Here is a 25,578-nt window from a genome sequence, read left to right as displayed (position 1 = left end):
AAAAGGGAGGGGGAGCCGAAACCGGTTTGGCTCAATGGATAGAGCGTTGGCTTGGGGACTGAAGGGACCCGGGTTCGATTCCGGTCAAGGGCATGTACCTTGGTTGCGGGCATATCCCCAGTAGGGGGTGTGCAAGAGGCAGCTGATCGATGACTCTCTCTCATCGATGTTTCTAACTCTCTATCTCTCTCCCTTCCTCTCTGTACAAAATCAATAAAATATATATTTAAAAAAAAAAAAAAAAAAGGGAGGGGGGATTGTATTCCTCAGTAATATTCATGTCAAAGACAAAGAAATGTGCAGTAGTCTGAATGTGCCCTCCCAAATTCGTAAGTTAAATGCTAACATCCTATGTGAGGTAGGATCTTTGGGAGGTGATTATATTCAGGATGGAGCCTTATAAGAGACCCCAGAGAGCTCCTTTATGCCCTTCCACCAGGGAGGACACTGAGAAAACCGCCAGCTATCTGCAATCTGTAAGAACTCTAACCACACATCAAATCTGTCTGCTATTTTATTTTGGGCTTTCCTGCCCCCCAGAACTGTGGGAGCTAAATTTATGTTACTTATAAGGCAGCGCTTACCCCATTCTATAGTATTTTTGTTGTAGCAGCCTGACTGGACTAAGACAGTTTCAGATTAAAGGATGTCAAACAGTTACTAGGAATATTCTCATTCTGCAATGTATTGGAAAGCTTGCTCTCCAGGAAGAAAATCCCATATTTGTATCTTTTGCACATTTCTATGATCCCACCATAGCCTATTTCCGTGGTCGGCAAACTCTTTGGCTCCTTGAGTGTGGCTCTTCCACAGCCTGGGTGAGTCTATTTTGAAGAAGTGGCTTTAGAAGTTTAAGTTTAAAAATTTGGCTCTCAAAAGAAATTTCAATCGCTGTACTGTTGATATTTGGCTCTGTTGACTAATGAGTTTGCCAACCACTGGCCTATTTCAAGCTATCAAAGGTTTAACAAGAAGCTAGCAAAATTCCTGAACATTTAACAATCAACTCTAGTGCACCTGCACACCACTTCAAGGTTTTAGGATTAAGCCTGGTTTTAGGAAATGCACATTGACCTGTGTAGGGGTGGAGGGCCATGATGCAGATAACTTACCCTCAGATGTTCAGAAAATAACAATGTAGATATGTTCACATCAGGATGCATGCATGCTCGTGCGTGAGCGCGCACACCAACACACACACACACACACACACGCACACACAGCAAGCAAGCACACAATGACAGAGCAAACAGGGTAAACAACAGGTGAATCTGGGAAGAGGGAAATCTGTATTCCCTGCATTACTTTTACTTTTGTAATTTTATGTGTTAGAAATTATTTTCAAATAAAAAGTTTTTTAATGCACTGTTAGTTTGAAATAGCAAAAAAATTAGAGGGAAAATTTCTAATCGGATTAGTACTAAAATGTAAAATATTTCTGCTGATGTTTCAAAAACTAAAATCTCAAGAACCAAATGTGAAATGAGTAGCAGTTATTTGAGAGAGTCATGCTAAAGAAAGATGGAGTTTATACTTGTTAGATAAATCCAGTGGATTACAGCAGCGATTTTCAACCGGTATGTCACAAGAATTTTTAAACATGAATACCTAACTATTTAGTCAGGGGCACTGACCTCTTTTCCTTTAGACTATACAATAAAAAAGAATGACAATAGCCAACACAACAATAGCTATCTGATGTGAATGAATCAAATTATAGCTTTTTTTTTTTTTTTTTTGGTCAGGTTGACAAAAATATATTTTTGGTGTGCCACAGAATTTTAGTAGTTTATGTGTACCATGAGATGAAAAAAGTTGAAAATCGCTGCCCTGAAGTAACATGTGAATTAATGGTTACTTATAGGTTCTAAGTCTTTGCAACAAGCTTAAAGGGAGGAAAAATCACAGCATGGAACCGCAATTCCAGCAGAAGGTTGTGTGGCACAGCCCACCTGCGTGACAGCCCACAGCCCTGACCCTCCATAGCAAACTGGCTCGGGGGGGGTGACACCGCTGACCACACACAGGATTCCCTCTCTCCCCTTGTTTAAGAGGCCTCAGGGTTTGCAGTGCAGGTGAGAACACAGGGAAGGAAACAGCACATCATGTCACACTCCAGAACAGCGTGCCTCACCTTTATCCTCTGGTATGGCCAAAGCAATGTGAAGCAGGAACAAAAGTCAGTTTCTAGTTTATTTTGGAGAGAGACCATTAAGAAGTGAATTATGCCCGGCCAGTGTGGCTCAGGGGTTGAGCATCAACCTATGAACCAGGAAGTGTCACTGTTTGATTCCTGGTCAGGGCACATGCCTGGGTTGCGAGCTCAATTCCCAGTAGGGGGCACGATTCTCTCTCATCACTGATGTTTCTACCTCTCCTCTCCCTTCCTCTCTGAAATTAATCTTGTGTGTGTGTGGGTGTGTGTGTGTGTGTGTGTGTGTGTGTGTGTTTTATCTGTTGGTGCCACTAACACTGTTCACCATCTCTGTCCTGCTCTGCACTGCAGTGTCTCCAATTAAGTGGACTAACATTGGTAGGTTTGGCCCAGGAAATCTAAACACTCAACAACAGAAAACACGATGAAGCCTTCATGGTGCCTGGAGACACAGAAGGGCCTTGGGAATTGGAGCTGGTCTAATGACTTGGCCAGCCCATTCGGGGCTAAACACAGGGCTGTGCAGGCAAGTCCTGCTCCTCCTCCTAGCAGAACATAGGCTTGGAGGGCCCTGTCAGCCAAATGCAGGCCCAGAGCAGAGGCTCTTCCGGCTCTGCTAGGAGAAGGATACTCCTGCCACCCCTGCTGGACCATTTCATGTGGAGGCCAGGAGTATGCCCTGCCAAGAATGCCAGGCCACTCCCGAGCAGGGGGAGGGATGAAGCCCAGAACTGAGCCAGTCAGACCCTGATGACTTGCAGGGCCAGCCTGTCTCATAAGCTCCAGCACCCCATTCTTTGCAGGAGTAGCTGGGAGATGGCACCACACCTTCTGGCACAGGAGGTCTCTGAAGGCTCAAGCTCAGGGGTGAAGGGGGGGGCAGGGGGCCGGGACAAGAGTGTGTGACGGAGCAGTGCACAAAAGACAAAAGTAACAGCCTGTCCAAGACAAAGGGCATGCTACGGCTCAGGACGGTGAAGGGGCCAGGGGAGCACATACCCTGCACTTGAGCTTGTACTCCTTCAGGACCTCCTCGAAGTGCTCTTCCTGGGCCAAGAGTTCTGTGGTCTGTGGCTCCAGCTGAGGGTCATATCAGAAAAGGACAATTACACACCCGACCTGAGGCCAGGCAGAGTGCAGGCGGGTGCTTTGCCCGAGGCTCAGCACTTCCAGTGCACCCTCCAGCCCCTTCCTCCACTTCCGCCTCGCCTTGCTGAACAGGTCTCAGGCAGTAGGATGTTCCGGCCCTGGCCCCCTGGGACACCCCTGCCGGATCCTTCCCCAGTACAACTCCTCTCCCCGCCTAATCCCCAAATGGGCAGGGCCTGGCGGGGTGGGAGACTCATGGTGGGCGCCAAACTCTACCCTCTCCTCCATGTCCCTCATCACTGAGAACCTGTCACTGGGGTCGATGGTGCCAGCTGGCCCTGGTCTTGCCATTAAAAGGCCCACATGCAAGTCATCACTGGAGCATACTGACATCCCTGCATTGGCCTGAGGGGCGGGGGGCAGAGGGAAATTCACCTTGCTCATTTGCTCTCCGAAGTTTAACAGGAAAAACTAAACCCAGCCACCTCGATATTCTTTTTCAAGACCCTAATACTTTTCACCCAGCGCCCCGGGCTCCTCTCTCAAGACTAAGAGTCTGCAAAACGACTTGCCTTGTCTTTCAAAACAAACTCCAGGTCAGTCTGCAGTTTCAGGACCAGCTTCTCTGATTCCGAAAGTTTCTCCACAACTTCAATGATCTCCTTCTGCAATCGGCTGTTTTCCTACAAGACACGGGCCAGCGGTTGCCAGGCTCTGAGGGGAAGGGGGAGCTGTGGGCAGGTCTGCCCTTCTCTCTGAGTGAGAGGCCTGCTCCCAGCAGCACTCATTACCAGGGAAGAAACCTCATGGTGCCCGGCATGCCCGCCTTGACGTGCAGAGGAGGCCGTCTCTGGGCCAGACCCTGCGAAGCCCTCACCAATGCTCCCTCTTTCCCTTGGCCTCTACTCCTCCCGTTCCAGGTGCTCAGAGGTCATTGTATCACAAGAAAAGGCTGATGGCAGGCCCTTCTGAGCTGTTTCCTAAACGAGAGATTTGAAGCTGCACCACTCCCCTCGGATGTCCACAGGGAGGAAGGCAGCACTGTCAGACACAGCAGCCTGTGAGGGGAGGTGACAGCTGGTGGAGAGCCCCGGCAGGCAGAGAAGGCAGGGCTGTGCTCACTGCCGTGCAGGCCCCGGGCTGCCTGGCTCCTCCTCCCGAGGGAAGCAGGCCGGGGTAGAGCGGACCCACGGGCTCTGAGTCGGGAGAGGAAGAGGAAGGCAGGGGCACAGGAGGAGCGGGGACATCCCACTGAACCCAAGTGCAGGATGGTGGTGAGTCGAGGGATACTCACCAAAGCCCCGAAACCACCTGTGCCCCGGGCCACACCCACGCGCAGCAGGTGGGCCTAGGTTTGCTGACTCCACAGGTGCTCTGGTCTCCAGGGCTGCTGACCCTTCCTGGCCTCGGCCCACAGACCCAGAGAACTGAGCCCCCACCTGGCCTGCTGCCCTGTGAGCAGAGAGCACGCAGGGGCAGTGCCGATCCTGGCGCAGCGGGACCCTTTCTGCTCTGGCTGAGAAATGTGCTATCTCCATGGCAAACGTTCCTCCGTTTGAAATCCTAGGGATTTCCCTAACAGAGAGAGGCAAACTTCTAGGAGGTGTTGAATCCTTGACTAGGAAAATGTGGGGTGTGGGAGGAGGGACCCTCAGGTAAACTCATTCCTGTCTCTTCCTTCTGGGTGGGTGATGGGTGGAGGCGCCCTTCCCCTCCTGTTTCCCCCCACCCCCACCCCCGCCTACCTTCAGAGCCAGGGTCAGCTTCTCTCGGAGGCTGGCCTCCTCAGCCTGCAAGCGCTCCAGGTCCCGCTCCAGCATGGTCCTCTGCCTGCAGGCCTGCTCCCAGAACAGCTCACGCTCCAGCTCCACCTCAGACCGCAGGAGGTTCAGCCTCTCTCTGTACTCCTGCTCCAGGTGCCTGTAAGGCACAACCGCACGTCACCCTGGGCTTCCTGCCTCGCCAGGGACCCTTTCCCGCCGACAAGACCTCTTCATCCCCTGGGATTTCCCCTCACGAGCACGAGGTCTTGGACTCTAGTTCCTGCTTACAGATGGGGTTTTGTTCCTCAGTTAGATGGCATGTGCTGTGAGGCCAGGGCCTCCTTTAAATCCTACACCTGGGCCTGACGGTGGGGGCCCCTCCTGGGAGCTGGAATGCGATTGTTTAAAAAGGCACTTTCTTCTTGAACAACACTGGGGGCCGAGGAGCTGGCAGTGCCGCACGGAGAACACTCTGTGGAAGCTGGGCTGCTGCAGAGCTTACGGAAGCCCTGAGGACCCTCTTTTCCCCTGGGTCCCAAACAGCCAGCAACCTAAGGTCTCGGTGTTACCAATCGGGGCGGCTAGAACAGGTCCTGCACACATTCAGGTGAGATACCAAGATTTCCAAATATGAGGCTGATGACAGCATCTTGTTAAAAGGGCCATTAGGAGGCTGGAATAAGGACAAGAAAGGGGGAGATGTGCCAGCTATTGCACTCTTGCCTTCTTTCAAGATTCTTTTAGTTCCTTACACCCTATTTTGCAAAGTCAGGGAACTAAGGATAATAGCTCAGATGAACAAAGTTAAACATCTGTAGCTACAAGAATCAATGGTTTGAATTTTCTAGCTTCACCCATAGGAACTTGCTCAACAAGAAGTGGTAAATGGGGAAGCTTATGGCTAGACATTGCAAGGGAACCAGCTGAACACAGACTGTTGACAAGAGTAGAAACAAAACCCAGTTATTTCTTAACTACATGCTCCTTTGTGATGAGCACTGCACATGCTCCACACTGAGGGGCTCAGCAAGGCCACGACCAGTGTCTAGGCGGGAGTCAAGATGTCCATGGCCCTCTCTCCACTCTGGGCTCCTGGCCTTGCAGACACCACTTTATAGTGAGGGAGGCCATATTTATTTAGTTCTCAAGTTTGATTGGAAATAGTTTTAAGAGTTTGGTGAAAGGATAATCAATTTGTAGCTTTCCTGAAAATTACTAATATCCTGTTAGGAGTACAGGAGCTGGTGGAAGTGAGTACACATGTGTGTATGCTCACACCCACACCTGCACACTCACTCATACTCATGCACTTGCACTCATACCGATACTTACTCTCTCACACTCACATCCCTTGATGCAATCTCTCACGAACGCCTTCTCAACACCCGCAGAGGTAGGTGAGGATTCTAACTGGTGAGCAGACAGGTATCTCAACCCACTGCACTTGGTCCTCCCTAGCCACCCCTAGGAAGGAAAAGAGAACCCAGGCCTTTGGAATTAGGAAGCATGTGGGTGCGGATTTGAGGCCACTCCCCCACAGACTGTGATATATGGAAAGGTGGCCCTTCTATAAGGGGCAGCCAGGGCTGTCCCTGCGAACTCTGAGTATATGGATTGTGTAGAGGGAGCTGGTGGGGCTCTTGTGAGCTGACGTAGGAGGGTGGTTATGTGACTGGACAACCCCATCCTGGGACACTGATGAGCTCTCTACTCTTAGGGCTCCTCTCACTTACGGGCCCATTGCTTACCCCCCCCCCCCCAGGATAAAGCAGGCCTGGGCCTACGCTCTCTCAGAAGCAGCGTAAGACCAAGAGAGAGGATCTGGGCTTTAAACCTCAGGCCACACTGTGATTGTGGCAAGTGAACTGTACCGTCTGTCTAGCTGCCAGCCCCTCAAGCAGTGCAGACCATTCCCCAGGGCAATGCCTACAGTCAGGGTTCGAGCTCTGAGCTTCTTCCACCATGCCAGGCTCCTTCTTGCTGAGCCAATAAGCTCAAAGCCATCTACTAGCCCTGTCTCAAAATGTCCATCTGTCTCACTGATTACTGACACACAGAATACTTGGCTTGAGTGGGACAGACCCCATAAATGAAGTAGTAGAGCAGAGAGAGAAGCAGAGAGGAATTTTCTCTGAAGCTAACAGGCAAGCACAGCTAGATGCCTCCACCACGCACCTGTCATAAAGAGCAAGGTCCTTTTTATTTTATTTTATTTATTTTATTTTATTGAGATTTTAAAATATATTTTTAATTTAAATATATAGATATTTCAGAGAGAAAGGGAGAGGGAGAGAGAGATAGAAATATCAATGATGAGCTGAAATTGGTTTGGCTCAGTGGATAGAGCATCGGTCTGCGGACTGAAAGGTCCCAGGTTCGATTCCGGTCAAGGGCATGTACTTTGGTTGCCGGCACATCCCCGGTAGGGGGTGTGCAGGAGGCAGCTGGTCGATGTTTCTCTCTCATCAATGTTTCTAGTTCTCTAAGCTAGAAGGCAAGAGAATCCAGAAAATTGAAGATAATGTAAGAAACCTCTGGGACAACTTCAAACGATCCAACATCAGAATCATGGGGGTCCCAGAAGATGAGAGAGAGCAAGATATCGAAAACATACTGAAAGAAATAGTGACAGAAAACTTCCCCCACCTGGGGAAAGAATTGGACTTACAAGTCCAGGAAGCACACAGAACTCCAAATAAGAGGAATCCAAAGAGGACCACACCAAGACAAATCATAATTAAGATTCCAAGAGCAAAGGACAAAGAGAGAATATTAAAAGCAGCAAGAGCTAAGCAGGTGGTCACCTATAAAGGAGCACCTATACGATTGTCAGCTGATTTCTCAACAGAAACCATGCAGGCCAGACGGGAATGGCAAGAAATATTCAAGGTGATGAATAGCAAGAACCTACAGCCAAAAATACTCTACCCAGCAAAGCTATCACTCAGAATCGAAGGTCAGATAAAGAACTTCACTAATAAAAAAAAGCTAAAGGAGTTCATCACCACCAAACCAGAAATATATGAATTGCTGAAGGGGGTTCTTTCAGAAGAGAAAGTAAATAAAGATAAAAATTATGAACAACAAATACGTAACTATCAACAAGTGAATCTAAAAACCAAGGAAATTAAAAAAAAATCTGATGAACAATATTAACTGTTGAATATAATAGAATCAGAGGTATGGAAGGGGAGTAAACTGACGATTCTTGGGGAAAAGGGGAGAGGGGGATGTGGGAAGAGACTGAACATAAACTGTGCACCTATGGATGAGGACAATGGGGGTGGGGAAAAGGCAGAGGGTGGGGTGGGAAGGGGGGGGAAGGAACACTTGTAATAATATGAACAATAAAAATTTATTTTAAAAAAAAAATGTTTCTAGTTCTCTATCCCTCTTCCTTCCTCTCTGTGGAAAATCAATAAAATATATTTTTAAAAAAAAAGAAAAGAAAGAAAGATCAATTATGAGAGAGAATCATAGACTGACTGCCTCCTGCACACCCCAAACTGGAGAAAGAGCCCACAACCCAGGTACGTGCCACCTGACCGGGAACCGAACTGTGGCCTCCTGGTTCCTAGGCCGTCGCACAACCACAGAATCACGTCGTCTGGGTTAAATATATTTTTATTGTTTTTCAGAGAGCAACAGAGAGGAAGAGATAGTAACATCAATGATGGGAGAATCATTGATTGGCTGGTAAGGCCACCCCTCTCTCTTCTTTCAAGGAAGGGCATCCCCAAAGGGGGGTCTTCTAGATTTCTACTGGCTCTGCCATGACCATGACCACAGCCTCGGCTGGTGGCCGCCCTCCATCCACAGCCTGCCCTCGGCTCTGGCCGGAAGCTGCGGCCCTGTGAGGAGCCCAGCTCCGGGCTCGGGCACCAGTGGCAGCACCTACTTGACCTTCTTCTCTGTGAGCTGCTCCAGGGCAGAGTGGCAGTCGTCCATCTCCTTCACGAACTCCAGGTTCCTCTTCTCCGCTTTCTCTAGGTCTTGCCTTGCCTTGTCTCGTTCCCGCACCATCTGCTCTACTTGCCCCCTGCGCAGGACAAAGACACGTTAACAGAATGCGTGCTGGGCCCAGCGGGCTCTGGTCCACACGAACGGTAAAAGGGCCAGCACTCGCTGAGTGCATGGCACGGTCCAGGCTGTGCTCTAACCCAAGCCGCCACCATCCGCCTCCTAGAGGCCTGTGCCATTGCTGAGAGAGGTTAAATGACTTGCCAAGGGAAGTTTCTACAAGGTTTCTCAACCAAAGAAGTCCAGCCTAAAGGCTTACGGTGTGCCACACCTCCAGAAGGCCACGAATGGTGAGAATTCTTCTGAGTCCCCCTAGTTCTCCAGTGGGGACTTAAACCCCAGGTGTCCTCAGCACCTAACCTGGGGTTGGACACATGAGGGGAGCAGAGTGGCCAACCAGTACCCTGCCTGGCCATAGCCCCGACACCCGTAGCCTGGCATCTGAGAGAGTCGCCCAGAGAGAAGGCCACCTGTGTGTGTGGCCCTGGATTGCTCACTCACCCACCTCACCCCCCCGAGGCTCTCAATTCACCCTGGCACTCATATTCTGGTGACTATTTCTCCCACTGAAGGAGCACAGAGCTCATCCCCCCATCCCTACCCCAATGGATTAAATGCTCAGCGAACCCAACGCTGACCCCAATTAAAGTGGAATGCATTCTTAGCCTGTTACTTGGCGGCCATGTTTAAAGAATACTTCTTTTTCCACTCCAGCCAGCCAAACCCGAGTGCCCTCTGGCTGTTCTCAGAAGCACAACCTGCTGACGGAGGGTTTCCACCTCTCTGCTGCGAAAGCTCCAGGACACGCAGGATGAGCGTCAAGTTCAAATCCTTCTGTGGGACTGCTAGAAGGGGCTAAGAGATGACTGACATAGATTTCTAAGTGGGAGAGAAGGCCAGTGCCCCTTAAATTCTGTGGCCACAAAAGCCCCAGCAGCGACCACTGAGCAGTTCACTGGGCCCTCAGGCCCCACTGAAACCACATACATGGACAAAACCTGCGGGACAGGGACCCCTCGTCCTGCTCTCACGGCTCAGCTTTTCCTGGTCCCACTGCAGCCGCCAGCTAGAGGAAAGTCAGTGGGAAAGATGGTGCAGACACCCCTCTCACAGGACTGGGCATTTGGGGTGGACGAGGGCAGCGTGCCACTTTCTTGGACTCCCCTCTCCTGACCAGACCAGCCAGCTAACTCCCAGGCCCACCCTAAGCACACGGGGGCTCTTACTGGCAGAACCTCAGCTCCTGGCGGTAGCAGGACAAGGCCGCCTGCTGAGTGGCACCAGGGATCATCATGAGCTCGTTCTCAAGGGCCCAGGTCAGCTCCAAAAGGTTCACCTTCTCATCCACGCTAAAGTCGAGGCTCTGGAAAAAGCAAGACCCATCAGGCAGAACAGGATTAGTGGCTTCTCTAGACCCTTCTTGGCTCTCTTAGGGACAGTCCAGGCCGTGATCCATGCTGTCCCATAGGCAGCATCTACCACTTTTCCATCAGCAAAGTCTGCCTCTTGGACAGGCCTCTCCCCCACCCATACAACTCTCCCTCACCCTATCAGTTCCTAAATCTGGCCCCTTCATGGTCCCTGCCTCAGCGGTGGGTGTGACCCAGGCCAGAGTTTCCCTCTCTGGGCAAAGTGACAGACACAGAAGGGGCCATGCCTCAAGCAGAGGACTCAAGGGGATTGACAGGCTATAGAGGAGACAGGCCCTATTCCCTGTGAAGTCAGTTGCTGTAAGGATCTGTGGGACTGGGGAGCTTAATAGGGAAGCCTGACCTGAAGCCAACACAGCCAAGAAGCAAGCAGAGGGATGGAAAAGAACCCAGACAATAGCCTGGAGCACCAAGAGTCCCATCACCTGACATCCTTCTCAACAGAAACTAGGCAGAACAGAAGGGATGGCAAGAAATATTCCAAGTGATAAAAAGCAAGGACCTACAACCAAGATTACTCTACCCAGCAAAGCTATCATTTAGAACTGAAGGTCAGATAAAGAGCTTCCCAGACAAGAAAAAGCTAGAGGAGTTTATCACCACCAAACTGGTATTACATGAAATGATTAAGGGTCTTCTTAAAGAGGAAGGGAGAAGGAGGGGAAGAAATAAAAATGAAAAACATGAATAATAAAATGGTAATAAATACATATCTACCAGCAATTGAATCTAAAAGACAAAGTAAAAATAAGCAGAACAGAAAGAGACTCCTAGATACAGAGAACATTTTGTCAGTTGCCAGATGAGAGAAGTGTTAGGGGGATGGGTGAAAAGGTGAAGGAATTTAGAAATACAAATTAGTCATAGCCCATGGACACAGACAATAGACAGTGAAGGCCTAGGGTGGGGTAGGAGATGGGTGGAATGGGGCAAAGTGAGGAAAATGGGGGGCATCTGAAATACTCTAAGCAATAAAATAAATTAAAAAGAAAAAAGTTTTAGGCCCTAACCAGTTTGACTCAGTGGATAGAGCATCAGTCTGTGGCCTGAAAGGTCCCAGGTTCAATTCCGGTCAAGGGCATGTACCTTGGTTGTGGGCACATCCCCAGAAGGAGGTGTGCAGAAGGCAGCTGATCAATGTTTCTCTCTCATCAATGTTTCTAGATCTCTATCCCTTTCCCTTCCTCTCTGTAAGAAAATCAATAAAATCTATTTTTTTTAAAAAGTTTTAGAAGGGAAAATATGCTCTAATAACAGGAAAGCAATAAGAGTAAATTCTGAAATGTCAGAGGCAAAGTTGAGACTCTCCGCTGGCCAGGCTATGATGGCAGCCAGCCCACCTCCAAATACTGGGACTCAGGAACAGGGTTTCAGGGAGAATTTCAAAACTCTGAGCTCCTTTTCTCTTTGCCTTTCCTGGGGGCCAATTTCTGTGATCTAAACTTGGCTTCTAGTTCTTAGAATTGTTTTGAAGGCCAGCTGTCCAGGTCTGGCCTTGCCATCTGGGCTCTGCCCAAGGTTGCTGGGTGGCCAGACTTGGCAAAGGCTGAGTTTAGGCCCAGGAGGATTTGGCCCAAGGAACTAGGCAGACTATCTTAAAGGCTGTCTTTGGGCTCCTTCACATTTGTTGATTTGTGCTAATAAGGGCATTTTTGTATCACATGATCTCACTCATTTATGGAATATAATGAACAATATAAACTGATGAACAAAAATAGATCCAGCCAAGACCAGTTTGGCTCAGTGGATAGAGCGTCGGCCTGTAGACTGAAAGGTCCCGGGTTCGATTCCGGTCAAGGGCATGTACATTGGTTGCGGGCACATCCCCGGTGGGGGTTGTGCAGGAGGCAGCTGGTCGATGATTCTCCCTTATCGATGTTTCTAGCTCTCTATCTCTCTCTCTTCCTCTTTGTAAAAAAAATCAATAAAAATATATATTTTTTAAAAATAGATCCAGAGACAGAGAAGCATTGATCAGACCATTAAACCTCAGAGGGAAGGAAGGGGAAGGTGGGGGTAAGGTGGAGAGATCAACCAAAAGATTTATATGCATGCATATAAGCATAATCAATGTACACAGACAACAGGGGGGTGAGGGCATGAGGGGAGGGTAAGGGGGGGGAAATGGGGGAACAAGGACACATATGTAACACCATAATCAAAAAAGAAATTTAAAAAAATAAATAAATAAAATAAATAATAAAATATTCTCATATAGGATTAAAAAAAACTAAATAAATAAATAAGGGCATTTTTTTGGAGGCAATATGACAGAAACGATCAAAAGGTCAGGAATCTATCCTACAGAAAAGCCAGCATTAAAGCAGGAGGCTATACAAGCATTTTAAATGACCATATTTATACCAGGAAAAACCTATCAGGGGTCTTCAAACTACGGCCCGCGGGCCACATGCAGCCCCCAGGGGAGTCTGATCCTGCCCGCCAGGTTTTTTGGGCAGTGAGCGCAGCCAAGGTGTTACAGTAGGGATTAGTAGTTCATATAGTCCGGCCCTCCAGCTCTCTGAGGGACCGTGATCTGGCCCCCACTTTAAAAAGTTTGAGGACCCCTGCCCTACATGAACAACAATAAAGAAAAAATAACACAAATTAGCAAGATACAGGATATAATACAAATTTTACCAAAAAAAGTTTAACTGGTTTGTTTAAATATACATTTCTTTTTTGTGCCAGAGAGAAGCTCTGTGGAATGAACGCCCACTGTCATTAGCTGTTGCCTCTCCTGGAGAATGGGAGCAAAGCGGGAGGCAGGCTTTACTGTATCATAGACTTCCATGGAGTTCACACTTTTTTAACAGCAGGAAGTGGAATGTGGAAGTGAAAATAGTCAGTCTCGCTCACCACACTCCCCAGCGTTCTCTCCAGGGTCTGACCCTGTGGCCTCGGGGCGGTGGGCCTGGCCCCTCGGAAGAAGCCAGGACCCATCTGGGGACAGTCCCCTGGACCCGCCCCGGGAAGAGCAGGGGAGCTTGGGGTGAGTTTCCCCTGCCTGACCCCGTGGGGGAAGACCTGGGGTGAGCAGGGGCTAAGCAGGGAGAGAGCTCCACAAGCTGGGCAGGCAGCGCTGGGAGGAGACATTCAGATCCTCGGAGAGTGATGCTCACTCAGACTTCTCCGCCACCAGGAAGAGAACATCTGCACAGCCTTGTCTGTGGGACTGACTCCTTCATCCGGAAGAACAGAGTGTCTCCAAGGCTGAAAAGCTCTGGGGGAAATGCCTAAAAGAGTCAAACCTGCCTTCAAATGGACTCCTGGTTCCTCTGCTTTTTATTATTTTTAAGTGAAAATTTCCATATTTTATCAGCGAAAAATAAAGAGAAAAGTGTTTCCAAGTGGCCTTCCTTCCCTACATGGGGGTCTCCACACTCTGTGTCTGCAGGGTGCTCTGCCCGGCCGCCTCTGTGGGCAGATGGCCCCACACAGCCTGGGTGCCTCCCGGCGTGGCAAGCTGCGAGCGACCAGTTCCATACCTGCAGGACCTCCTTGCCATTCTGAATCCCCTCCTGGGCCCACAGGGCAATGAGCTGCTCGGGGAAGGCGAAGCCGGAGCCGTTGTCCACGCTGCAGAAAAGGCGCGGGCCTGAGCACAGGGACACGAGGGAGGAGGTCGTGGTGGTGTGGCCGCCCCCCTCCTCCAGGACCTGTGTGGGAACCAGGGAGATGCTGTGAGCACACGGGCCTCCAGTTCATCTTTAACATTCTCCCCCCTCGCCAGCTGGGCTCGGCTCTTCACCGTGTCACTGAGGCTTGATAGGAACCATCCACAGACAAGGAAACAAAGGCACGACAGCATTGCTCAACGTGCCCAAGATCACACGGCATTGCAGGTGGCAAGGTGGGGATCTGAACCCAGGACTCCTTACACGCAGTTCAACTCTCTCTTAAGGACCCTGGGTACCTCCTTTCCTACCATCCACTGAGACCTTGTGCAAGGAACATGTCCCAGCACCCTGGTGGCCTGGCCTGTCGGCACGCACCGCCTAGTGGAGACATGAAGTCTCACACCTCTCCCAGTAATGGTGTGCGCCTGGCTTCGTAAGAGCCCAAGAAGGCACATGCCAGCTCTAGGAAGTGCAGTCTGTGGAAAGAAACCCAAGACAAGTAAAAGAGAGGAGGTGGGACAGCCTGAGCTTTTCCTCAGAAACAGTCTCAGGGAGTTTTAAGAGGAAGGCAAAAAAATCTTGGCCAGCCCTGGCCGGGTGGCTCCATTCATTGGAGCATCATCCTGTGCACCAAAAGGTTGTGGGTTAGATTCCCTGTTAGGTTGCAGGTTCTATCCCTGGTCATGGCGCATACAGGAGGCAACCTCTCTCTCTCTCTCAAGTCAAAAAACATATCCTCAGATGAGATGAGGATTTAAAAAAACTTCTTGGCCAGAAACCTGACCTGCTTAGCTTAGGTGCTATAAGAATCCACAAGGCAAGATTACTTTCCTTGCTGTTTTCTGCCCCAGCCAGGAGGCCGTTTTCTGCCTTCAGAACAAGCATTTGCTGCCTGGGCCACAGGAATGAGCAGTAGCACCTTTCCTGCAGCCACCAGAAATCCTGCTACGCCTGCAGGACACCATCCCCACCAGTCTTCTCTCGTCCCCTTCTCACAGGCTCTAGGGCCTCCTTGCTCTTCCTGAACATTGCAAGCCTGTCCTGTTGCCTAAAACACTCCCCCAATGCTTCCATGGCCGCCCCCCAACTCAGATGCCATTCCCTTGGCCAGGCTGGGCCCCTGCCAGCCCACCACCTCCCTAGCAGCACTCACTTCTTCAGCAGGGGGTCACTGCCTTTATGCCGCCTGCCCTCGGCTACCCTCAACTGTGCCCCCACCACTTCCCAGTTACTTAAGGACTGGGTGCTCACTACACTGCACCGGGCACTTGTCAGCCCTACACAGTGTCCTGTTTACAGAAGGGGAGAGGGAACTCAAGAATGCATGGCCACCACAGACAAAATCAGATACCCAAATGCACCCAGACCACCTAGTCTCCAACCCCCCTGCTTCCTTTCTGAGGACTGAGCTTGGGAACAGGGATCACCATGCGGGGTGGACGGGGCTGAGGCAAATCTCCACCTGTGGCACACATCTGAGAGCCAAGCACTGCCATGTGACGACAGAGTCCACGTGGCACCTTCCACCCCACAACCCTGTCAGCCTGGACAGTCTTCCTGGACAGCCAGGTCTCGCTTGGCCACCGGCATCTGACCAGCGGTGGGGTCCCAGCCGGCTGGGCACCTGCTCCTGTGGCTCAGGCCTTCTCCAGCTGTGCCTCCATCTCAGGACATGGCAAGAGGCTCTGTGCATGACTTGTGGGACTTCCTTGTGGTCTCTGACCCTACGTGGCCTGACAACACTCCTAGTTTCTTCTTTGTCTGCTCTTCCCGACTTCCCAGATTCAGAAACCTGATGATCAAGTTACCCCGCCTGGCAGAGAACAATGTTATTGGTTTTGCACCATCATCCACAAAACACAGAATCAGCCATGTCAGCAAAGAAGTATCAGGAAGACTCCCAGAGCGCCTGCTTGTGGCGGGAGAGGGCGGCCTTGCTGTCCTGGGGCTGAGAAAACCAAGTACTAAGCCAACAGGCACCAAACAAAATCACAACTGCCTGAAACCTGCTCTCCTCCAACTGCAGACGCCTGGTGATGTATGTGAGGACAGAGAACACAGGTTGATGAGCACTTGGAGGGTAATCCTAGGGCCATTCAGCATCCTCCAGGGACACTGCTCAGGAAGAGGAAGAGGGGGTTCTCTTATTGAGCAGTGTTTCCCATACGAGGAGACACAGTGAAGAACTACCACGGAATCCTCATAAGACCCCAATGGTGTGGGTGCCCATTTCACAGATAAGAAGCCTGAGGCTCAGCGAAGGTAACACCCACTGACATACAACTCGGGGGAAGCAAGCCCAGATCTGTGTGGTTCTAGAGTCTAAGTCACACTGCCTCCCACTTACTAACTGCCGGGGCTCACTGTGGTAACACAGGCAGAAGGGTCAGGCCTGGGAACAAAAATGCTGAAGGCCAGAGGGTGACAGCAGTTAATATTGTATTTAAGACTTAACTGTCCCATTTTACCTGGGAATGAGACCAGGACCTGCTCAGTTTGACGGGAGAGGAAGATTCCAGAAGCGAAGTAGGCCCGTGATTGAACAGGCCAAGCTGGAATTCCGCAAGACTCACTCTGCCATCCTGGTCTTGATCCAGTTTGTTAAACAGGTCTTCCAGTTCCTAAACAAAAGCCACCACACCTGTGCTCAGACGCTCTACCCACCAGCGGCTACAGCCACCCAGGCCCACCCATACGCCCTCCCACTCACCCTCCCTCGCCAAGTGGGGCAGTTTGCTTGTCCTCATCCGAACTCAACTGCTGGGTCACACCTGGCCTCCCAGGCTCTGGCTTATGAAATCTACACATCTGGTCAGTTCTCATCCTGCTGTGAATGGGTGCCACCTGAACTTCCTAAATTCTTCCAGTAACCAATTAAGTGTCTAAGGTGGCAGGGACTTGCTGGAGGATAGAAAAGATGTGTGTATGGAGTATGGCCTGGCCCCCGAGGTTCATCGTCTAGAAGGGCAGTAGGGCTGAGGGGGACTTTAGCAAGAGGGGGCGGATTGCCCCATCACCACTGCTTGTTCCTCCTCCCCTTGGTCCTGCAGGAGGAAAGGAGCAGTGAATAGAGTTGTTGGGAGTATGGCCAGGCTCTGAGGGCACTGTGTTTGGGCTCGGCGGTGGAACAAGGCCACATTGGTAGGGGAAAGGGTGTTATAGGCGGAAGAAGAATTCTGAGTGCTTAGAAGTTGGTAAGGCTGAGGTCATGCCTGGTCAGAGACAGACCATCAAGGGTGCAGACTTCAGCAGAAGCACTGGGGTCACCAAAGAATGTCAGACCAGAAATTAATACAATTGAATCAGTATCTGCAGGGTGAAAGAATTTTCCAGGTCTAACATCAACCACGGCCATCACAGTCATGGAGGGTGGTCTGTCCCGGCCCCTCTTACCTCTTTCTTGAGTCCTTGGAGCCCGATGCTCTGGCAGACCAGAGCCAGCTCCTGCTCATTGAGGTGGCCACTGCTGCCAACGCCCAGTTCTTCCCAGATGGCCCGGACCTGGCTCTCAGGGGTGTCAAAGAAGGGGCTGCAGGACTTCTGAGGATTCCCAAATACCTCAGAACCCCAGATTGGCAGCTGGCCTGAAGCAGAGGGAGTGACAGGTGAGCCTGATGCTCCAGGCGAAAGCCCCGAGGGGGAACACACCTGCCACTAAGTTACTCTGAAATCAGATGGACACAGGTGAGCAGCAAAGCATCAAAAGAGGAATGTAGGTGGTGGGTCCATGGACATTCACAGTACAGTTCTTTCAACTTCATTCTGTGTTTGCAAATTTCATCATCAAACCTCTCTGCTCCACGTGGGGAACGCTTTTTCTGAAGGGACCCTACTAAAGTCACACCACTGAAAGCACATGAAAGAGGGACTGCATTCTATGTATTTAGAATGAAAAGTTTTTTAAAAATTAATTTTTAGAAAATTTTCAAACCTACCCAAAATAAAGAGCACAGTCCAGCCCTAACCAGTTTGGCACAGAGTGTCAGCCTGCAGACTGCAGGGTCCCAGGTTCGATTCCAGTCAAGGGCATGTACCTTGGTTGCAGGCACATCCCCAAGAGTGTGCAGGAGGCAGCTGATCAATGTTTCTCTCTCATCAATGTTTCTAACTCTCTATCCCTCTCCCTTCCTCTCTGTAAAAAAGAAAATCAATAAAATATATATCTTTTTAAAAAGAGGAAAGTCCACTGAACCCCAGGGCACCTGTCACCAGGCTCTGTGATGTAAAGGCTTTGCATGCTGACTTTAACTATTCCCTTTTTGCTATTGCTGAAGTGCTTGAAAATAAATCCCAGATCTCATTTTTACCCCTACATATTTAATATGTAGTATGTATTTCTGAAGTATATGAACATTTGTTACATAATCACAATGCCACTTTAAACCTAACAAAATCAACTATTTCCCAACTGTCTCAAAAAAAAAAAAAGTCTTATAATTGACTTGTTTGTTTGAACTGATACCAAACAGTGCATTTGGTTACTACTTAAGTCTTTCAACCATGAGTTACTCTCCTGTCTCCCAGTTCCTAGCACTGCCTGTTTAAGAACTGGACTAGTAGTTGTTCTATAATACATAATGTCCCCCATCTGGATTTGTCTGTTTGCTTCCCATGGTATCATATAACTTGTGCCTCTGTCCCTGATATTTCCTGTAAACATAAATTTAGCATCAAAGGCTAGTTTGTAATTTGGGTTTAGGCTCAGTTTTTTCCTTTTTTTTTTGTGGCAAAAACACACAAGTGAGACTGTGCACTCCTCACCACCTCACATTAAGAGGTGCAGGTGCCTTTGAGATGCAAAGATTCGTCAGTGGCTCTGGCCCATGTGACTCAGTTGGTTGGGAGTCGTCCCATGCACCAGAGGTTGCAGGTTCGATCCCCAGTCAGGGCACATGCCCAACCGAGCTTGATCCCCAGTCAGGGGCATGCAGGAGGCAAGCGATAGATGTTTCACTTTCACACTGTTTCTCTCTTCCTCTCTCTATCCCTCTCCCTTCCTCTCTAAAAATCTTTAAAAAAAAAAAAAAAAAAAAAGACTCATTAGTAGATTTGGGTGACAGATGGTCAGTTTCCAGTGGTCGGTACCTTTGTGTTAATTACTCTGATAACCCAACTAATTACCAGAAAGAAACTCCCTAACGAGAGCCAGGCCTGCGTGCTCACAAATATTGCTGTAGGTTTCGGCTGAAGAAAATGCAAGAATAGAACCAGGCAGAAAAGGTCCACCTCTCAGATCACTTCAAATTAAAAAATATAAAATTTCTAGAAAAAGGTAAAAGCAATTCTGACACTGGGGCTTACTTCTCAAGGCTGGCAGGAGGTAAATAAATCCTTTGAGGTTTGACGTGAGTGTTCTAACCCAGATGGAAAGGTTTCTGTTCAAGGCTGGGAAGAAACCAGCCTGCTCTCTGGACAAAGAGCAAGCACCAATTGTTCTGTGAAAAACCTGCTCCTAAGGTTTTCCTTAGGCTCTGAGTCTAGAAAATTAAAACATGATGACCTTTAAAGGTGAAGAGCTTCCTAACACGAATGGTCTCTATCTGCTTTGTCCAGTGGCACAGGCGATGCTCAGATCAGTTCACATGAAATCTGTGGAGGTCAAAACTGAACAGCCCTGTGCTTGAGGACCACAATCTAGATTCTAGATACTCAGTGCCAACTGCTGATACTTTGTTGCAGCAGAAATTCAATGTCAATTCTGAGATCCCTCTCTCCAACTCACATTTCTGCCCTGAGACACATCACAGGCCGATGTACTGCAATTTGCTTATGTAAACTTGCTGCTCCTTCCTGGTTGCTACCTTAAGGCTCTCAAAGACCTAGACATGCCTTGCACTCCACATGGGGCACAGGCGGGGGTCGTGGCAGGTGCTAAGACTACTCATCCACAGCAGGGGGGGGCTGCTCATCCACAGCAGGGGGGGCTGCTCATCCACAGCAGGGGGTTTGCTCATCCACAGCAGGGGTGCAGGTCCCTGCAGACCATGAAGTGTGGCAGAGCCACCCTGCCTCCTCAGCCAGTGGTCTCCATCTGAGGGTCTGGCCCAGGTGATGTTGAGAAGGCAGTGGCAGCCTCATGGCTAGAACCACCTGGGAGAAGAGGCTCACCACGGACACCCTCCACACTGCTCACTTCCCAGGAAATTATACTCGGCCGGCTCCCTGTCCAAAGACCCAGCTGCTGGAGCTTTCGGAGCACCAGTGAAAGCACCGAGCGTGAGGCCAAGGCTTTACCTTTTGCTTCAAATAACTCATTCTGAGGTCCTTTAGCATTTTCGGCTTCTTCATCTGACTTGAGACTCTGCACAAAAAGAAAAAGAGGACATGAATCCCCCGGAGCAGTGGTCGGCAAACTCATTATAGTCAACAGAGCCAAATATCAACATTACAACGACTGAAATTTCCTTTGAGAGCCAATTTTTTAAAACTTAAACTTCTAATGTCACTTCTTCAAAATAGACTCGCCTGGGCCGTGGTATTTTGTGGAAGAGCCACATGTGGCTCGAGAGCCGCAGTTTGCCAACCACAGCCCAGAGGATGTAGCAGTGGGCAGGGCACCAGGAGTAAGTAGATGGTATGTCTTGGGGACGGGTAGGGATGACTGAGGAAGAGGAACAACATCCTGGTGAGATGCAGCACCTCCCAATAAAACCCCAGCCCTGCAAGGTGGCCCTCACACACAGACAGTAATTCACAATAAAAACACAGTCAAGTGCTTGTCTAAAAAGAGGCAAGGTGGCTGCAGAGTAACTTGAGGCTACATGGCCTTGCTCCCAGCCAGGGACTGGATTTACAGCTAAAATACTATGCAATCAACCTGAAAAACCAAGAGAAGCGTAGCTGACCAGACATATATCCATCGAGGAGCCCTGGGGCAGGTGTGCAGCTGAGAGGACAAGCAATATCAGCTGCAAAGCTCCCTCCCCTTGGGAGTGTGGGGTCTCAATGCCCCGCAGGATCCAGCCCAGAGCAGCAGAGACTGGGACAGTCCTCACAGCACCGGACAGAGGGAACCAGGAATTCTGTCCGCCTGGGAGACTGGGACAATGCCTTCCCAGTGAAGGAGGGGGCCTATTGTTATTATAGCAGCCCCTAATGTGTGGGATTTGTTGATGGGGATCTCACTACCTATTTGTTTGTTTTCTTCTTTGTCTCAACAAATGTTAAATATATAAACAAATTAATCTGGGAATCCAGGGCCATCTTATTAAAGATAAGACCCCATATCACCCCATCTGACAGAAGTGTCATCACGGAGAGCAGGAGCCAGGAAGCTTCTTGAACCCTTGATTACAGGTGCAGTTAACTCACAGGCTGTGGATCTGCCTGTGGACATGAAGCCTAGGAGGCTCCTGCAGCCCACGTCCTGGGTCAGGCCCTGAGTCCAGTGAACACTCAGGGAGGCTGGGGGCAGAGTCAGCTCCCAGGGCCCCCGGGGAGCTGGCCCGCGCTCGCCCGGGGAAATGCATGGCTGGGACAGTCTGAGTGCTCCAGGCAGCTGGGACGGTGGGCTTGGTACATCCCAATTCCTAACCTTGCAGCTGCATCGGAAAGGCACCTTCTTTATGGTATCCTTGGCCAATTACCACTTCACTCCTGTGAAACCATAAAAACAGTCTTCTTGAAAGGTGGTGGGGTGAGCAGGGGAAGGAGAGACACGAGTGATTTGTGTACAAGCTCTCTACCACCCCCACGTCTGAGTTCCCCACAGACAAACAGGATGAAGCGTCATTCTCCAAAGTGCACTGTGCTCTTGGTGACAAAATGCTCAGGAATGCCCCTCTGCCTGCCCCTTCACACGCAGTGAGCAGGGACGAAGTGAATCGCCATCTCCCCAGTGCCTGGCAGCCTGGGGTGGGGGAGGGGCCGCCCGACTCACCTCCACACTTTCCAGCGATGCAGAGCGTCGAATCTGGCTCTTCACGGAGGCCTTGGCCTGCTGTTCTGGCAAACATTTGGTTCTGTTTGCAGAGTCGCACAGCTCAGGCCGGCTCCTGCGGCCGTACCACTTAGAGCCACTCACATACTTTGGTGGGACGGCATGGGAGGCAGCTGGAAAGAAAGTGGGAGGCTCTGAGGGTGGGCCTTTAGAGCACCCTCTGGGCCCATGCAAGCTACCGAGATGCCTTTTGAGAAAGCACAGACTTGGACACAGAGTGCACGTCTCGCTGATGGCTGCACTTTTTAAAAAAATATATATTTTATTGATATTTTACAGAGAGGAAGAGAGGACTAGAGAGCTAGAAACATGGATGAGAGAGAATCATCTTGCACACCCCCTACTGGGGATGTGCCCGCAACCAAGGTACATGCCCTTGACCGGAATCAAACCCGGAACCTTTTGGTCCGCAGGCCAACGCTCTATCCACTGAGCCAAACCAGTTTTGGCATGATGGCTGCACTTTTATGCTCACAGAATCACCTGGGAGAACAGAGGGAACAGTGAACAGCAGTTTCCTGTTCCCCGGGCTGGGCACTGAAAAAGCCAGGCTGGGAGACAAGGACTTGCCACTCTAAACTTTACATGCTGTTTAGGTTTTTTGGTTTTTTCTTTAGAGATAGAGGATGGGGAAGGGATGGACTGAGGGAGGGAGACAGGGAGAAAGAAACATCATTGTGTAAGAGAAACATCTGTCGGCTGCCTCCTGCATACACCCTGACCAGGAATTGAACTGGCGACCCCCTGGGGCACAGGGCAATGATCAGTCAACTAAGCCACACTGGCTAAGAATTTAAGATTTTTTTTTTTTTTTTTTTTTACCATATTTTGCTTTTATTTAGGTAATAAAAATCTAGCTTTTTATACAAAGAAAAAGACCTTTCCAATAATCCAGGAACATACACTCCAGAGGCAGGGAGGTCACTTTCCACCCGCTCACTTCACTCTAGGACCCCCCGGGACTGCACGGTGGGTGAGAGTGGGCAGACCTCAGACAGAGCTGTGGAGGCTCAGGCTCCGGGTGGGTCTCGAGTCTGGGGCACAGGCAGGTCTGGACTTAGATTTGAGGTTCATGAGAATCCCCTAAACCTTAATAATTTGCACTTCCTTTTCCCACCTTACCTGTCCACATCTTCACAGAGCAGCTGGGATCTCTCAGGCAGAGAAGACTCTCGCTGACTCTGTGCTGGAGCCTGGCAGGCCGGAGAGAGACAGGGAGGCAGCACCAGCAGTGGCCAGAACAGGACTAGGCTTCAGAGGAAAGCAACCAGATGGGCCAATTGGAGAGAGATAGAGCCCAGAGAGGCTAGGAAAATGAGGAGCATTTCATTGCAGATGCGTCTTGAGCCTCAACCCAACAGAAGTCACGCCCCTAAGGTCAAGTACCACCACATTTCTTTCTTTCATGCCAAAATGGCTAGTCCACAGCTACTAACCTTGGGACCATCAGAGGAAGAGGCTGGTCCATCCTGGCCAACCAGAAGAATGGAGATGCCAGTGACAGACAAAAACTAGGGACAGAGGCAGAGTTTCTGGGAGGAAAATGTTCACATTGGACATGTAGGATATGAAGTTAGAGCGTGACATACGAGGCAGCTGACAATATGCAGGTTGACCATATAATTTCTCACCGCATTGGGGCACTTTGGGGTCATTGTAAGCACTATCACTAACCACCCTGGAACAACAGGCATTGACAGGTCCTGGCCCAACAAACTCTCACCATGTGAGAGAGCTCGCGGGATCTGCTCAAGAAGAGGGCCAATGCGCCGGGACCGGTTTGGCTCAATGGATAGAGCGTCGGCTTGGGGACTGAAGGGTCCCGGGTTCGATTCTGGTCAAGGGCATGTACCTTGGTTGCGGGCATATCCCCAGTAGGGGGTGTGCAGGAGGCAGCTGATCGATGACTCTCTCTCATCGATGTTTCTAACTCTCTATCTCTCTCCCTTCCTCTCTGTATAAAATCAATAAAATATATTTAAAAAAAAAAAAAAAAAAAAAAAAAAAAAGAAGAGGGCCAATGGGTGAGGAAGAACCTCCTCTTCCCACCCAAAGGTGGTGTCAGGAGAGGCATTTCTGTGTCAGGTGAGAGGGGGAAGCTGTGGCTCGTGTGGGAAAACCAGGTGCAGAAAACTCGGAGGGGAGCTCTGCACGCCCTCCTAAGCCATCAGACCTCCACAGAGCAGAGTCCTGGCCCCCAGGTCTATACCGTGGCCACTTCCCGGGCTCAGTCTACTTGTTGGCAAACCTGGAGATCATGCAACCGGCATGTGTTTCTGCTTTGTATGCTTGATTTTCCTTCCTTCCACTGCCCCTCCTCAGATAACCCCTAGTCCATGTCCGGAGTCCCACCTGCCCTAGATGCTGGCCACTTTTTCATAGTTGCCAGCAAGTCAGCATTCCCTTGGAGTAACGAGTGGCCCAGAAAAACACATGCTCTGTGCAGATGTGGACAGGTAAGGTGGGAAAGCACTTTTTTATAATATTCACCAATGTTCTCAAGAAACCTATCACCCCTCTCCCTCCAACAGGGAGAAATGCTACTCTAGAAAAGTGTCCATGTAGCAAGTCAGAACAGAAACAATAAGGGCAGAGGAATGATGGTAAAATGAACAGAACAGCCCACAGATTCATGAGTCATAACCTCTCGGGGTGGGAAGGACGGTAAGTCACCCGGCCAAGCTTATTTCAGTGCAGGCACAGCCCAGCCTAGCCCCCATAACACAACCCAGAGTGTCCACAGCACACAAGATATGGCCCCTCATAGCTCTGGTAGACAGGGCAGTAGACCTGCTGATCCAAGCCCTAGACATCCAATTGTGTCTTCCTGGTGTACATTTTTATTTATAAGAAAAGAATAACAAAATCTGAAGTTAAAGTACATATCGTTATCTATAATAATAAAAGCATAATATACTAATTAGACCAGACAGTCGAGCAACCTTCCAGACATCCTCCTGGACAAAGCTGGGACTACGAGGGCCAAGCCCCTTGCATGAATTTCGTGCATCGGGCCTCTAGTATATTCAATAATGGCCTCTAATGAAAAGAGTAAAATGATGGGGAAGCAGGAATGTCCTTCAAAACCCCAAGGACTTGATTCCACAATGACACTCTCCTTCCTGGAGCATCAAAAGCACATTTTTCTGATCATGGTGGGAGATTATAGGAAAGACTAGCAAACAGATTAGAAAACAGGAAGAGGGTGATGCTATGAATGGAGCAGTGGGTGGTAATAAATGAGGCACTGAGGAGGCAGAGACCTGAACCACATTTGACAAAAGGGCCTGAGACAGAGAAAATGGACCAGGATGGAAAGCTGAAATGAACACACACGCTTGTCTGACTCTCCAGGACCACCAAGGCTTGATCAGGCCTTCGAGCAGTGGGCACCGGCCTCTGTGGATGGGTGCTTGGAGGAGGGCATTGGCATGAGCCCCACCTGCTGGCATGAGAGGGAGAAGGTGTCTCAGGGAGGGCATACCACTTGTGCTTTTTTTCACGAATGACAGTTTTGTTTTGTAATTTCTTTTAGATTTCCAAGTTTTCCTCAATGAAATTG

At 49.8% G+C, this 25,578-nt stretch overlaps 1 protein-coding gene across 2 annotated transcripts in view; it reads right to left on the bottom strand.

Moving 5' to 3' along the window:
- The window catches only part of NINL (ninein like), a 92,587-nt gene that overhangs the window by 32,866 nt on the left and 34,143 nt on the right, over positions 1–25,578 (bottom strand). For both annotated transcript variants that reach the window (XM_084887085.1, XM_084887084.1), the window contains exons 4-13: positions 21,957–22,129; positions 20,312–20,378; positions 17,471–17,661; positions 16,546–16,698; positions 13,946–14,116; positions 10,254–10,390; positions 8,906–9,046; positions 4,990–5,164; positions 3,817–3,927; positions 3,155–3,235 (exon numbers count right to left, since the gene is read on the bottom strand). In XM_084887085.1, coding sequence (XP_084743211.1) covers positions 3,155–3,235; positions 3,817–3,927; positions 4,990–5,164; positions 8,906–9,046; positions 10,254–10,390; positions 13,946–14,116; positions 16,546–16,698; positions 17,471–17,661; positions 20,312–20,378; positions 21,957–22,129 — 1,400 coding nt within the window. The remainder of the gene's footprint in view (positions 1–3,154; positions 3,236–3,816; positions 3,928–4,989; positions 5,165–8,905; positions 9,047–10,253; positions 10,391–13,945; positions 14,117–16,545; positions 16,699–17,470; positions 17,662–20,311; positions 20,379–21,956; positions 22,130–25,578) is intronic.

The sequence above is a fragment of the Pipistrellus hanaki genome (assembly GCF_964339955.1).
Source record: "Pipistrellus hanaki genome assembly, chromosome: 6".
In the NCBI taxonomy this organism is placed as follows: Eukaryota; Metazoa; Chordata; class Mammalia; order Chiroptera; family Vespertilionidae; genus Pipistrellus; species Pipistrellus hanaki.
The sequence above is the reverse complement of the archived record's forward strand: the minus strand, read 5'-3'. Positions and strand labels throughout refer to the sequence as shown.